At 46.2% G+C, this 15,769-nt stretch overlaps 1 protein-coding gene across 5 annotated transcripts in view; it reads right to left on the bottom strand.

Moving 5' to 3' along the window:
* The window catches only part of ANKFY1 (ankyrin repeat and FYVE domain containing 1), a 78,168-nt gene that overhangs the window by 14,027 nt on the left and 48,372 nt on the right, over positions 1–15,769 (bottom strand). For 4 of the 5 annotated variants that reach the window (XM_032615539.1, XM_032615543.1, XM_032615541.1 and 1 more), the window contains exons 11-19: positions 11,924–12,021; positions 8,582–8,813; positions 7,528–7,626; positions 7,134–7,287; positions 6,218–6,386; positions 5,287–5,405; positions 4,320–4,476; positions 2,939–3,139; positions 1,224–1,400 (exon numbers count right to left, since the gene is read on the bottom strand). In XM_032615539.1, the coding sequence (XP_032471430.1) occupies positions 1,224–1,400; positions 2,939–3,139; positions 4,320–4,476; positions 5,287–5,405; positions 6,218–6,386; positions 7,134–7,287; positions 7,528–7,626; positions 8,582–8,813; positions 11,924–12,021 (1,406 nt within the window). The remainder of the gene's footprint in view (positions 1–1,223; positions 1,401–2,938; positions 3,140–4,319; positions 4,477–5,286; positions 5,406–6,217; positions 6,387–7,133; positions 7,288–7,527; positions 7,627–8,581; positions 8,814–11,923; positions 12,022–15,769) is intronic. The other variant, XM_032615542.1, reaches the window with a different exon arrangement.

Below are 15,769 nucleotides of genomic sequence, written 5' to 3'. Positions count from 1 at the left end.
AAGGATGTGGAGAAAAGGGAAGCCTCGTGCATTGCTGGTGGGAATGTAAATTGGTGTAGCCACTAAGGAAAAAAGTAAGAAGGTTCCTCAAAAAATTCAACATACATCTACCACACGATCTAATAATTCCACTTCTGGGTATTTTTCCCAAAAAAAACCCCCACTAATTCAAAAAGATATACGCACCCATGCTTAATTGCAGCATTATTTGCAGCAGCCAAGATATGGAAGCGACCTAAGTATCTGTGAGGAGGGATGGGTAAAGAGCTGTTATGTATATATAGTGAGTACTATTCAGCCGTAAAAAGGAACGGAATCTTTTGCAGCAACATGGCTGGACCTTGAGGGCATTATGCTAAGTGAAATAAGTCAGAAAGAGAAAGACAAATACCGTATGACCTCACATGTGGAGTTTACAAAACAGACAACAAAAAACCCCCAAGCTCACAGATTCAGAGAGTAGACTAGTGGTTGCCAGAGGCAGGGGTGAGGGCTGGGCAACATGGGTAAGGGGGGTCAAAAGGCACAAACTTCCAGTTACAAAATAAGTAAGTCACGGGGGTGTGATACACAGCATGGTGACTACAGTGAAAAAACTGTGGTGTATATCTGAGAGTTGCTAAGAGAGTAAATTTAAAAATCCTCATCACAGGAAAAAAATTTGTTGTAACTACATATGGTGACAGATGTTAACGAGACTCGTGTTGATCATTTTGCAAAATATACAAATACCAAATCAATGTTGTATACCTGACGCTAACTTAATGTTGTTTGTCAATTATACCCCCAAAAAAGACTTAAAAACTCATGAAAACAAGAGAGTGGGGGGGGGTAGGGGGGAGGGGGAGGGAGGGGTGGGGAGAGGGAGGGAGGGGAGGGAGAGGGAGAGCACGCACACACTCGCTGGAAAGCACCAGCTGAGCGCCTGACACAGAGCTGGCAGTCAACGGAAGTGACCTCCCTTCCCTTGATGCTCCCACCCTGCCACCGCCACCCACACGCCACCTTCCCTCGCGGCCTCACTCCAGTATCTGCCTGCCCACTGGGCACTCAGGACACGCTGCCCACAGACACACCTGCTTTCCTTAGTTTACCGGCTACCTCCCCAAATACCTGCTGGCCTTTCACAATACCTGGCCAAACACCTGTGATGAGAGTCTGCACACACTCTACAACATGCTTTGTCCACACGTTTCATGCGATAATGTTTCAGCGACACTTACCAAATTGCGGACAATAATCTCTGAGCCTGCTTGGACAGCAAGGTGCAAAGGGGTCAACTTGGAAGCATCCTGGACTCTGGAATTCACGTTAGCCTGGACGCTGATCAGGAAGAGCACACTTTCGATATCAGAGTTCTGAACTGCCACGTGAAGAAAATTCCGGCCCTTGTTATCCACCTAAGGCAACAAGTGGGAACCAAAATATTGTGGGCTCCCCCTGCAAGAGGGCCTCCTGAGCACCCGCGAGCTGCACTGACCACTGGAGGGGCCACGGTGTAGTCCTCCCTCAGCTCCAGAGGCTCCCTCCCAAGAACCAACACTCAATGTCGCGCTACACCCCACGCCCCGCCATAGACCCACACGGCGTATTTATGCGTGTGACCACATGTGCATGGTCAGGAAAAGGGAGCTAACCCAAGTTGCCCCAGCATCCTCCTGAAGCAGGAGTGGACTTGGAAGGCCAAGAAAGAGACAACCTGAAGGACAGGGAAAGGAAAGCACCAGAATACTGGGATGCATGGGGGAAGGCAATGGTGGACATCGGCTTTGGGCGTTTCCTGCTTTGGCTAAAACAAGCACCCAAAATTCTAAAAACCACAGCTGCAATGCCAGCCTGACCCTTGAGCAGCCAAACAAACCTTCAGAAATTTCCAGAAAGTCTCCTCTTTCACTGAGCTACAGGATAATAATACATGTTGGGGGAGGCCGCCAACGGTATGTCATAGACTTTGCACCACTGATGTAAAGCAGACAGAAGCTCACTCTCATCAAACCACACAGGACACTACAGCTACCAGAGCTGCCATATCAGTGTGAGGGCTCAGGAGGAAGTGAGGGAGACACATATGCCACACACACACACACACACACACACACACACACACACACACACACACACACAGCAACATATCTGCAAAGGACTTCGATCAACAGCACCGGTTTCATGCTAGATGGGGAGGAAATGTGAAATGACTATCTCCATTCATGAACATTTTACCCCATGTGAGCAAGGGTGAGGTCAACACCTACTCGATCAGTCACACCGAGGCAAATGCTGAAGAAAAGGCATGTACAGAAGCCTGAAATACAAAGCAAAAGTCTCCACCCGTGTTAGTACTTTTGTTCAGGTCCCAAGTTTCCAATTTACCTTCATAAATGGCTACTTGTAAATCTTGGCGTAAATAGACAAATAAAGTGCTGGATGGAGATTCAAGTGTCTGAGAACTGACTTCACAAACCCATCCCAGCTCCCGCCTTAAATCAGTTGCCTCTGTCCTTTCCCACCCAGTCTGATGTTGCAGGTCAACAGCTCACCATCCACAACAAGGACAACTGAGCCTGCTAAGCTGAATGCTGACAGCTCCTCTAAAACCCAACATGACACCAAAAGCTCAAGTTCAATTTAACCCTTTTAAGACATTCATTACTAGGGCAAGTAAACCACCCAGCAAAAGCAAAGAATGCCCTCAGTTGTACAAGCACAGAATTCCTGTCACTGGGCCCAGCCTCCGCCAGCTCCCTTCTACACATGGCACCAGCAGGTGGCTGGCATGCAGGGCAGAGCAGGCACATTCCATCCAGCACTGACAGGACATCTGAATGGCCAAAATTTTAAGGGGAGTACAAATGTCTTTAACGAGAAGAGACCTGCTTAGTTGGTGACACATGTTTAGTGCTTGGGGCGCCATGGAGAATGTTGGGTGCCGGTCACTCACCTGCTCAGCAGCCCCGGACTCTCGTTTCAGGATGGCCTCGGCCGCCTTGTTGTTCTTGTAGGTCATGGCACAGGCAAAGGGGGTCAGGCCCTGCCTGTCTCGGACATTCAGGTGGATGTCAGGGTGGGAAATCAGCAGCTGAATGATGACGCCGTGTTGGTTGCTGATGGCCACATGGACAGGCGTTCTTCCTTCTGCATCCTGTGGGGACAAGGCACAGATTTCAATGTCCAAGCAAAGATAAAACCCAGGAAAAATATGAAGGGGAATAACCTGTAAACAGAATTCAGTTCTGAGAATCTATACTGCCACTCTGTATTTGAAATCAGCTTTTCAAGAGGCCAAACACAGAGATGACTGACAGCCACTCTCCGTTACCTCCACGCTCCAGTGACCAGGGGCACAAACACATTTGGTTTAGAAAAGCTGTGATATGGGCTTTCCTGGTGGTGAAGTGGTTGGGAATCCGCCTGCCAATGCAGGACACACAGGTTCGAGCCCTGGTCCGGGAAGATCCCACATGCCGCAGAGCAACTAAGCCCGTGTGCTACAACTACTGAGCCTGTGCTCTAGAGCCCGCGAGCCACAACTACTGAAGCCCATGCACCTGGAGCCCGTGCTCTGCAACAAGAGAAGCCACCACGAGAAGCCCGCGCACCTCAACGAAGAGTAGCCCCCGCTCGCCGCAACTAGAGAAAGCCCATGTTGCAGCAACGAAGACCTAACGCAACCAAATATAAATAAATAAAATAAATAAATTTATATATATAAAAAAAAGCTGCAGTCACCCTCACCTCTAAGTTAAACCACTACTTATCTGGCTGCAGGGCCAGATAAATCTTTTCTGTTTTTGGCCGCACCATACGGCACGTGGGATCTTAGTTCCCCAACCAGGGATCGAACCCGTCCCCTGTATTAGAAGAACCTTAACCACTGGACTACCAGGGAAGTCCGCTGCACACAAATCTTTACAGGCTAGAACGTTGAAAAGCATCAAGGAACGTAACTCAGGGATGCCCTATTGAACTACTAGAACATTTTCCTAAACACAGTACTCAGCTTGGGATAGGAACAAATTCTCAATGGAAATCTGTAACTAATGTGGACAGGAGGCAAAGAAAAGTTGATTGAACGAATCTTCCTCACTTTGTAGAAAGGACAAAGGCAAAGAGACGAAAAGTCTTAACCTGAAATCATTAAAACTACTAGACAGGCTACATGACCCAAGAGACAGTCACTTCATGTGTCCGTCCCTTAGGCCCATTCATGGAAAAGCAGAGGCCCGAGACCAGAGACTCTGCAAGGTCCCTGGCCATAAGAGGTGATTTCCCTGATTCTGGGGTTACCATCCATCTTCCTGGAAAAGAGACACTCTCCTTACCTGTGCATTTACATTGGCTCCAAACTCCAGAAGACACTGTATCGTCTCTTCCAGCCCCCAGGAGGCTGCCAAATGCAAGGGGGTCTGCCCATCTCTGGCCTCTTCCTCTCCTTCTCCATTAGCACCAGGTTGTCTGGGACTATTCACATCGCAGCCACTGAAAGGAAGGGGAAGTAAAAGGAATGCATGCTTCCACCGAGCCGGAAGGCATGCTAACAGGTGTAAAGCAGCAGCCTTATCCAACCCAACAGAAAGGCTGCCACTACTAGGGACTGCAGTCCTTGGTTCTTGGCCTCAAATACTGGTGCATGTGTCCTGCTCCCACAGATTTTTTTCTTTTATTTTCGGCCACGCCACGTGTCTTGCAGGATCTTAGTTCCCTGACGAGGGATGGAACCCGGGCCCCTGCACTGGAAGCACAGAGTCCTAACCACTGGACTGCTAGGGAATTAATTGCCTTGCTCCCATAGATTCTTTGGCAATTGCTCCTGGGGGCAACGTGGGTATCAGAACTCTTAAAAACTCCCCCAGGGGACCTGCATGCATTTAAAGTTTGAGAATTACTGCTCTAAAGCTTTCCTGAATAACCTCGCCTCCCACACCTCCTGCACTCTGAGGCCGTGGAGGCTGGCATGACTCGGGCATCTTGGTGGAGTCCTGCGGAGGCCATTCGGTCTCCTCCACCCCAGCCTCCCAGTCTCACTGTGTGAACTGGTCTGATGTGACTACAGGGACCTATATGGCTCCCAAAGCAGGAAGTTGGCTTAGCTTTTAGATTCTTTGATCTGGGCACATAAGGCCCTCTCCCTGGCTGACTTGATCTGACAGAACAATGACCCACTCTAGCCTTCATTACAAAGGTCAAGCTAGCTATGGGCAGGTCAAGACTATAGTTGGAGTAAATGAGAAAAGGGCCAGTTTGCAATACACTGAATAAGATCTGGAGGGATACTCAGGCCTCTCAGACCTGCGAATAAGAAAGCAGGCGGTAGACTCGTCGTTTCCATCAATGGCTCTGTGCAGCAGGGTCTGAAGGCACCCACTAGGCCCTGGTCCCCAGCACGTGGCATCACAGCCATGTCTGACCTGCAGGAAAACACAGGTCACTCACAAGCACTGCCAAGCAAAGGTAAACATGTTTATTACCATCTGTGAGTCCTACGCACATCATTAGACCCAGTTTTCAGGCGAGATACAGTAGATAGTTAACTGAGATTTAGTTTAATCTGTACCGTTCATTAGTTTTACAAACACTGATTAAAATCTGCTCGGTGCAAGTTTTTGCACTAGGTACTGCGGGAGGGGTTTGAGAAATAAAAGGAAGATATGTTTGATTAGTACCCTCTAGAGCTGTGTCCTAGAAGGGACAGAAAACACACACAAATGCCCGCATACACACACACGAGCCCCCAGTAACACACACCTGTAAACAGCAGGTAATTTCAAGAACAGTTGGATAAAACCCCCAGGTTTAAAACGCCTTTATGTCACATTTCAGGCCCTTCAGAAAACTAAATGAGCTTCTGGGGCTACCTCCACTTTTGGAGCCTGTCTTCTGAATAAGGGGGACAAACCTGAGATTTGAGAACTTATCACTGTGGTGACAGTGAGGACATCCCACAGCCAGTTAAGCCACCACCGGAGCAGACCCCTGAGGAAATGCCTCAGCTCTCTTGCTTCTTGGTAGTTTTCTTGATAAAGACACCCTACGAAAAGGTGTTGGCCAAGGCTACGTTGAACCGCAAGCTTCTTTAACATGACTTTTGACTGCTCGTCCTTGACCCAATCTGTTACTTGGTAGATCTCATGCTCCTTATGATTGCTACGGAGGTCCCAAATCCATCTCTGACACAAAATATCCCCATGTGTAAAAGGAGCTGAAGTTGAGCTTGTCTCACCAGAGTGGATGCGATGTCCTCCAGATTATTTGCCAGCGCAAGCCACAGTGGGGGGTTCCCCTTCTCATCTGGCACAGACATGTCAGCTCCTCGGGTGCATATGGCATCCACGACAAGGGGAAGCTGATTTCTGATGGCCAGCTGAAGAGCCGTCTCCCCATCCTGAGTCCTGCTGGGACATGGACACCAAAACCAATGTTTGTATCTGGGGCCAAATGATAAAGCGTGCCCTTCTGGGCATCCTAGAGGCCAGAGTCCACTGTATCCCTTAAACACACTTCACCCACATTCATTAATATTCTTTCAGAGAAAGTTAACCTGTCAATAGCATCTGTCCCTCCTGTCTTTTTAAAAAATACAGCCAGGCTATCCTATTGCACAGAGAAGATAACTGCCAAACATCCCAGCATGCTGAAATCTTACAGACATACAGCTGCTTTCAACAGCATCTGAATAGAATGTCACCCCAACTACCCACTTGACAAAACACTTTCACCCACTCAGTCATTCTGGGTCAGGTGACATTGGAGATAAAGATAAATTCCTTTGAAAAAGCAAAAATAATAAAAATTTAACTGTGTATTTTCGCCCCTCAAGCCTTTTGATAGCTCATCTGTTGGAATGTTCTTCATTATAACTGAAAATTCCTACTTAAACAATTGATCTTGGACTGTCCTTTTTAATGAGATTTGTGCAATATTGTGCCCTGGTCTCGAAAGGTTCAAATAAGAGCAAAGCACACAATTCTCCTTCTGAGTCTATGATTACATTTAATTACAACACTGTATTGGTACTTTTTCAGAGTCACTGTTTCTCTCCCTTTAACAGGGAACAAAACTCTTTTCTACAAGCAAGACTATGAACCGTCTCAACTAAACGTGGCCTGGTGCTGTGGCGGAGTGCTGTTCCAGCCCACCTGACGTTTATGTCCGCCTGGTGCTCCAGGAGAAAGAGCGCGCTCTTGCTGTCCTGCCGCTGCATGGCCATGTGCAGCAAGGTCTGCCCGTCGGACATGGTGTCGTTGATGCAAGCCCCGGAGCCCAGCAGCTGGGCTGCGATCGTGTGCATGCCTGGGAAAGAGACAAGCCCCGATTAACGTGGGCTCAGCTTCTCCCACTTCATCAACCTCTTACTACAACAAACACCCTCTCAACTTTGCAAAGCCAGCAGTTCTCCACTGGATATTACGGGCTGAACCCAAACAGAAAGGCTGTCCTACAACAAATGATTAGCTCCAACCCTTCCACCTCCCTTCCTCTAGCGCCCACTGTCTGGCCTATGTCTGTCTGCAGCCCCTGGCACCACCTTACCAGTCCATAATGCCAGGCCCAGCACAGTCTGGTCTCGGGAATCCTTGAGGCTGAAGTCTGGAATAATTTGCAGGTTGTTGGTGGCATGAAGAGCATTAGCTAAATTTTTTAAAAGAAAAAGAACACTTGATTTCACCATCCCATGGATCCCATTTAAAGTATTCAAGAGACTACCAGCTCAATTTCAAACTGACTGACTGATCATTTCTATACAGAGAACTGATAAATCTTGTTGTGGGAAGTGGAAGCCAAGACATTTGATATTTTGAAGCAAAGTTTATGAGGAAAAATGAATGGTTTTAAAGGTTAAAATACTGAATCTTCACAAAAGGAAAACAGCGTCCACTATGGAAACACACATTAATTACTTGATTACTGAAAAGAGGATCAAAACAATGCCCTGGTGACATTTCCCTAACACATAAGTCCTACCATCGTATACCTCCTGTGTGGGCTAAGAAAAAGGCATGGCCTATCTAACACCCCACTTCCTTCCATGAGCTCAGTGCTAAAAGATGCCGGCCTTAACAAGGACACAGGAAAGAGTAAAACAAATTTCAAGGCAGGAAAGAGAAAAATTGGAAGATGACTTTCTGAGGGAAACGGGCCTCCCTCGTGGCAGGGGCTTCCCTCGGCCCCTCTTTCTGGCTCCTCTCTCATGGTTCACCTGCCAGGGAGGCTCAGAGGTGGGCAAGAGAGCTGACCAGCTCGTGGAAGACCGGCGGCGGCAGAGTTTCCAGAGACAGTGCTCACACCAAGGCAGAACTCTGCTTGACCCGCACTGAAGTGGCCTGGGGCCACACCCCAAAACACCAGAGGAGCAGCCAGAGACTCTAAACCTAAACCCCGCGGGTGAAGTGGGCAGGCCCCATCCTGAAAACGTACACAGAGAAAAACAGTAGCCGGAGCCAGAACATATGCTTATCTGGTTTGACCGCAAAGGATTTTTGAGGTAAGAAAACTCACCAATAAAAGAAACAACAACTCTGTCATTAACTACTCAAAACCACTGTGCAAAGGTCACGGTGATGGGCAGTAATCCCTAACTACCTACCTTTTTGCTCCAGGATGACAGACACCACATCTGGATGATTATAGGCAATCGCCATGTGCAGTGGTGTCTGCAGGTAGACGCTGCTGTCCGCTGAGCTGGGCAAGGATGCAGGCTGCTTTGGTGAAGGCAGGGCCTCCTCCGTCTGTAGGTTTGGGTTGGCTCCCTGCTGCAGAAGCTCTGCAGTGAGGTTGGCCAGGCCATGCCGACAGGCCGTGTGCAACGGGGTTTCTCCCTGAACAGAAATGAATAGTCCCAGTCAGAGCACTTCAGCCTAGGAGGCCCCTTCACAAAGGGACAAAGACAGCCTACGTGCTGCAACTCGGGTCCCCAGTGCCAGGCACAGCCCCTGGCTCATCCTGTCACCAGCTCCATTAGGTATGTCCCACTCCTCAGGTCTCCTCTCCTTCCCTTTCTCCTGTGCCACCATCCTTAGTTCCTCCAATGTCCTCCCAAGCACCCTCCAAACACCCTGGGTCCTCATCTTCTGCATTTCCACCCTTCACTTAGTTTTTAGAATTATGTTGCTAATTATAAAAATAATACATTATTATTATTATTAAACAGACGACCTCCGAGCATCACTAAAATAAACACTGTAGAAATCAGAAAAGCCTCACATCCACAGCCCCACAGATAAGCGGTGCTGTCAGTCGACCGTCACAGCTTTTTCAACCCCCTCCAGCACACTGATGCCCTGATTCTTTCACCAGCTTGTACCAACCTCATCTTGAATTCTGATCAAGAAACACCTCTTTCCCCCATTTTTTAAAATTAAAAAAATTTTAATTGGTATTAGAGGTACCTGATTCAATATTCAAAAGGTGTAAGAGTATACAATGAAAAGAAGTTTCCCCTCATGCCTTCCCCCCCACCTACCCAATTATCCTCCCCTGAAGGAACCATTACCAGTTTCATGTTTCTCTCCAGTGACGGAATATTCACACAAAGACATATACACATGTGTATATATGAGTGAATACATATACGTGTACACCTGTACACACACACACACACACACACACACACACACACACACACACACTGGATCTTTTCACCCAAACAAACTGAACATACTGCTCTGCACCGGCTCCTACAGAAGCTACACATCCTCACTGTTAGAGTCCAAGAACTTCACCTACAAGGCCTGCTGTGAAAAATAGCAAGATCTCACCTTGTTTCCCCTAAAAAAAATTCTCCCTTCCCAGAGGGAACCACTTTGAATGCTTTGAGCGGGTTTTGTAATTTCCTCATTTCTAGCTAACATGTTTTTATTGCCACCTCTTGACCTTCCTCGGTGTGGGATCCCCTGTGGGTCCTGCCACTGTGATCTCACCGGGTGATAAGGATTTGGCTCTTTCATTTCTTTCCCCCGGTGGACCCCTTCCCACCCCACCCTCTCCCTACAGCCTCCTCCTCCGGCTGTCTTCTGCTCCAGCCCTTCCCCCCACCCAGCCTCCCTGGGTACGCTTATCTACGCCCATGACTTCTACCAGGGAATACAAGCAGGGGACTCTCAAACCAGGATCTCCAGCCTTATCTGTATATCCAATTTTCCCACTGCCTGCAGGATATCCCTGCCTGAATGTTTAAAAAGGAGTTCAACAATCACAAAATGGAATTCACTCTCCCCACAGCAGTTCTTCCCCCTGGCCAGTCCCCTGCTTCTCTTCTTGGATCCAACACAACCGTCTTGACACCTCTCCAGCCCTTGCTTCTGAGAGCCACAGAGGTAGGTCCCATGGACTATCATTCTGCAATTCCTCTGAAACCCATCCCATTGGGTCCAAATCTAGTATCAGAGGTCAGGACAAGCCATTGCTTGTCTAGATGATTCCCATCTGGCTCCAGCCTGGATCTCAATGGTACATCCACCCCACCAGCTACCCCAGGAAGCTTTCTCAACCTGAAAATGATCATACTGCTTGTCTACTTCTGTGGATTTTCTCTTCCCACAGGATAAAGTCCAAAGACCTTAAACCAGCATTCCAGACCTGTCTCCAGTGTCATTCTCACTTGCTTTCAAGTCGAGTCTCCTCTGTGCCTCTACATCTTAAGGTTTCACCCAGTTTTGCTCTGAAGGGTATCAGAGAAGGAATAGGGTAGACAATGTGGGCTCAAGGGAGAATTTCTTCTAAAGTTGAGAGACAGTAGAGCATGTCTGTATGCTATTAGAAATGAACAGTGGGCAACACTGATGATACAGGAGAGACACAGACAGAGGCAGACACACATAATGGCAGGAGCAAAGCCAAGAAACCAGCCGCTGGTGCATACAGGGCCATGCCATCATTCTAGCTGGAGAGCAGGCCGGGTGCAGGTTTAGGTGCAGACAGATTAGTAGATTTAATGGTGGGAAAACATGGCGCTACCCTCCCCCCTGTGCTTCCACGACACACTGATTTGTCTCATACGCCAAGCTTACTGTTTACTGCTCTGCCCAGCGCTGTTGAGAGAAAATGCAACTGTATGTTGTAGTGCCTGAGTCTTAATACTGGCTCCGTTATTTACGAGTCACTTAACCTCTCAGAACCTCAAGGTTCTTTACCTTGAAATGAGGGATTTACAGATGTTGATAATGTCTCTTCAACACATGCTGCTTCTAGAACCACTGTGAGAACTGAAAGGGATAACCTTAAAGCTCCTAGCACAAAGTAGCTGTAGAATAAATGTGATCTTAAAGATAAACACATCCTCCCTGTCTGAAAATTATAAAGTAAAAATAACTATTATTTAGTTTCTAATGTCCCAGATGTTATGCTAATAAGCACTTAAATTTATCATTTATTTTTATCTTAACCACACCTTATGAAATCAATATTAACCCCACTTTACCAATGAGAACTGAAGCTCAGAAACGTTAAGCAACTTGCCTAAGACCACATACAGCAGGATGGGAAATGGAAAACCTAGTAAATCTAGGAATGTCCAACCCGAAAGGCTCCCCTTTAACACTGCACCATCTGCCTTAGCTTGAGATACGACTAAATAAACACTCACATAGGAAAACTTTAGCAAATGTAAAATGTTACAAAAAATTAAGATGCTAATATGGTAGGTTTTTGTGTCCATGTTTGCTAATCTCTAGTAGACCATGAAGTCCACAGTGTACTGTTTAGGACCTGACATACCACAAATGCTTAAGAAGTGGTTGCTGAATGAATCGATCAACAATATTTGAGGATAAAAGCATCTATGAGACTCTGGTTTTTTAACAACATCCATGTATTTTTTTTTTTTGGACAAAAATTGAAGAGAATCTATTCTGTTTTTTCCTACCCATCCACCACTGCCATTTCTTCCACAGGCCAAAGCCACTTCACCTGGCTGCCCTGTCACACTTACCCACTTGTTTCTGTGGTTGACGTGGGCACCACTGGTTGCCAGGAAAAGAGCTGCTGCCTCATTTCCTGCTTCAGCTGCCCGCTGTAGTAAGCAATTTCCTAGGAGAAAATGCGCATATTCATTCTTCCATTTGCATAAAAATGAGGTCAAGTTCCACACTGCACCACACCCTGCCCTTCCCTACCACCTTTCACAACTTGAAAAACAAGCCCACACCAGACGTAGGTGAAATTTAAGTCTACACAGGCACCCTGTGTGTGGACACAGAGACTCAAATGAGCCTGTGTGGGGAGAAAACACTTGGTCTGGAAGTCAAAAGACATTCATTCCTCCCTGGATTTCCCACTAGCCACCTCCTAGGACCAGGGGGAAGCTATGTCTCCTTACCAGGGTTGGTTAGAACACAATTTCTCAACAGCAGTGCTACTGACATTTTGGGCCAGATAATTCTTTGCTGTGAGGAGTCTGACCTGTACACAGTGCGATATTTAGCAGTATCCCTGGCTTCTGCCCAACAGATGCCAGTAACACTCTCAACCTTAATTTTTTTTAATTAATTTATTTATTTATTTATTTTTGGCTGCGTTGGGTCTTAGTCGCTGTGCGCGGGCTTTCTCTAGTTGTGGTGAGCGGGGTCTACTCTTCGTTGCGGTGCACGGGCTTCTCATTGTGGTGGCTTCTCTTGTTGCGGAGCATGGGCTCTAGGCACGTGGGATTCAGTAGTTGCAGCACTTGGGCTCAGTAGTTGTGGCACACGGGCTTAGTTGCTCTGCAGCATGTGGGATCTTCCCAGATCAGGGCTCGAACCCGTGTCCCCTGCATTGGCAAGTGGATTCTTAACCACTGCACCACGACCTTCAACCTTATTGTGACAATCAAGACTGTCTACAGATGTTACCAAACGTCCCTTGGGGGTGAGGCTTGGGAAGTCATCTCTAAGAACATCTGGGGTAGATGACCATTTTGGAGACACTGTGAGCTGAAGTTCTACCAGAAAATGCTCCTTAAATACTTTAGTTTTACTCCTATGGCCTTAAATATGTTTGTTCTTGGCTTAGAAATGTTTTACTTCACACTATCACTCTTCTAAATAAAAATCTTAGAAAGAAAAAAACAATAGGAAAAACTGTCTTTGACATAAACCACAGCAAGATCTTTATTGACCCACATCCTAGGGTAATGAAAATAAAAACAAAAATAAACAAATGGGACCTAATTAAACTTAAAAGCTTTTGCATAGCAAAGGAAACCATAAACCAGATGAAAATACAACCCTCAGGATGGGAGAAAATATTTGCAAAGGAAGCAACAGACAAAGGATTAATCTCCGAAACATACAAACAGCTCATGGAGCTCAATATCAAAAAAACAAACAACCCAATTAAAATGAGCGGAAGACCTAAATAGACATTTCACCAAAGAAGACATACAGATGGCCAAGAGGCACATGAAAAGATGCTCAACATCACTAATTATTAGAGAAATGCAAATCAAAACTACAATGAGGTATCACCTCACACCTAACAGAATGGCCATCATCAAAAAATCTACAAACAGGGCTTCCCTGGTGGCGCAGTGGTTGAGAGTCCGCCTGCCGATGCAGGGGACACGGGTTCGTGCCCCGGTCCAAGAAGATCCCACATGCCGCGGAGCGGCTGGGCCCGTGATCCATGGCCGCTGAGCCTGCGCGTCCGGAGCCTGTGCTCCGCAATGGGAGAGGCCACAACAGTGAGAGGCCCGCGTACCGCAAAAAAAAAAAAAAAAATCTACAAACAAACAAACAAAAAATCTACAAACAATAAATGCTGGAGAGGGTGTGGAGAAAAGGGAACCCTTTTGCACTGTTTGTGGGAATGTAAACTGACAGCCACTGTGGAGAACAGTATGGAGGTTCCTTAAAAAACTAAAAATAGAACTACCATATAACCCAGCAATCCCACTACTGGGCATATACCCTGAGAAAAACCATAATTCAAAAGGACACGTATCCCAATGTCCACTGCAGCACTATTTACAATAGCCAGGACATGGAAACAACCTAAATGTCCAACAACAGATGAATGGATAAAGAAGATGTGGTACATATATACAATGGAATATTACTTGGCCATAAAATGGAATGAAATTGGGTCTTTTTTTTTTTTTTTTTTTTTTTTTTTTCGTTACGCGGGCCTCTCACTGTTGTGGCCTCTCCCGTTGCGGAGGACAGGCTCCGGACGCGCAGGCTCAGCGGCCATGGCTCACGGGCCCAGCCGCTCCGCGGCACGTGGGATCCTCCCAGACCGGGGCACGAACCCGTGTCCCCTGCATCGGCAGGCGGACTCCCAACCACTGCGCCACCAGGGAAGCCCCGAAATTGGGTCTTTTATAGAGATGTGGATGGACCTAGAGTCTGTCATACAGAGTGAAGTAAGCCAGAAAGAGAAAAACAAACATCGTATATTAACACATATATGTGGAACCTAGAAAAATGGTACAGATGAACCTATCTGCAGGGCAGGAATAGAGACGTAGACGTAGAGAACGGACATGTGGACACAAAGTGGGAAGGGGAGGGTGGGACGAATTGGGAGATTAGGATTGACATATATACACTACAATGCATAAAACAGACAGTTAGCAGGAACATGCTATAAAGCACAGGAAGCTCCGCTTGGTGCTCTGTGACGACCTAGATGGGTGGGGTGGGGGTGGGGGTGGGGGTGGGAGGGAGGTCCAAGAGGGAGGGGACATAGGTATACATAGAGTTGATTCACTTCCTTGTACAGCAGAAACTAAAACAACATTGTAAAGCAATTATACTCAATAAAAAAAAAATTTTTTTTCTTCTTTTCCTCTTGAAATGGTTTTAGTCCTAGAACAGTGTTTTCTCTATTAAAATCCATTTCCTTTTTGGATAAACACAAGTCTCACGTTCTACAGCTATGCTATTTGAAAACTCAAAATAAATTAAATACCAGGACTAAAACCAAGGAAAAGCAACGGGACAAAGGACTGCTTTGTTTCCATGCCATTTTTATCTTTTCCCTCAGAGAAAGTGATTCCACGCCTAGCTGACAGTCTTTCTAATTGAGAGACTCCTAATAAGAGTCCCATTTTCACTTCTGTAGTCATGCCAGTGTACACAATAACTAAATCATATACCTCCCTACAGAACAAAGATAACCTGCAACTGCTAAAACATTACTGATATGTCTATGAAAACTCAAAGTATATAATGTAAAATTGACAGAACTAGCAAGAAAAATGGACAAATCCATAATCGCAGTGACCATTTCTAATATACCTCCCAGAAACTGACAGATCAAGGAGTCCAAAAGTTAGTAAGCTAATGAGTAAGATCTGAACAGCACAATGAACAAGCTTGATTTAATGGACGTAAACAGAGAATGCTACATGCATCCTACAATTAAAGAATGCAATTCTTTTCAAGTACATGTCAGACTTTCATAAAAACTGTATCTCTAAGAGTCTAACATTCAAGTCCGAAACACTAAAGAACCGATCTCTTATATGCCACACTCTTCTACAATGCAGTTAAATCAGAAATCAGTGGAAGTATGGTCAATAACCAACAAACATTTATAAATTAAAAGCTATTTAGTAACTATCTCATTTCCAGAGAATCTTTAGTCTAAAACACAGTTCTACCTGTACTCCCCATCCTGTAGTACTGCTGCCTTTAGCTTTTATGTCACCCAAAGGGTGATTTCATCTGACCTTTATTTAAAGTTAATTAGTAACTTCTTTTAGGGGAAGGGATATTTAATATCTATCTTTTTTTTTTTTTTTTTTTTTGGCCAGTTCCCCTCATTAGTGGCACTTACCCATGCTATTATACACTGC

This window comes from Phocoena sinus, chromosome 20 (genome assembly GCF_008692025.1).
Source record: "Phocoena sinus isolate mPhoSin1 chromosome 20, mPhoSin1.pri, whole genome shotgun sequence".
Classification (NCBI taxonomy): domain Eukaryota; kingdom Metazoa; phylum Chordata; class Mammalia; order Artiodactyla; family Phocoenidae; genus Phocoena; species Phocoena sinus.
This window is presented reverse-complemented; position numbering and strand designations above follow the sequence as displayed.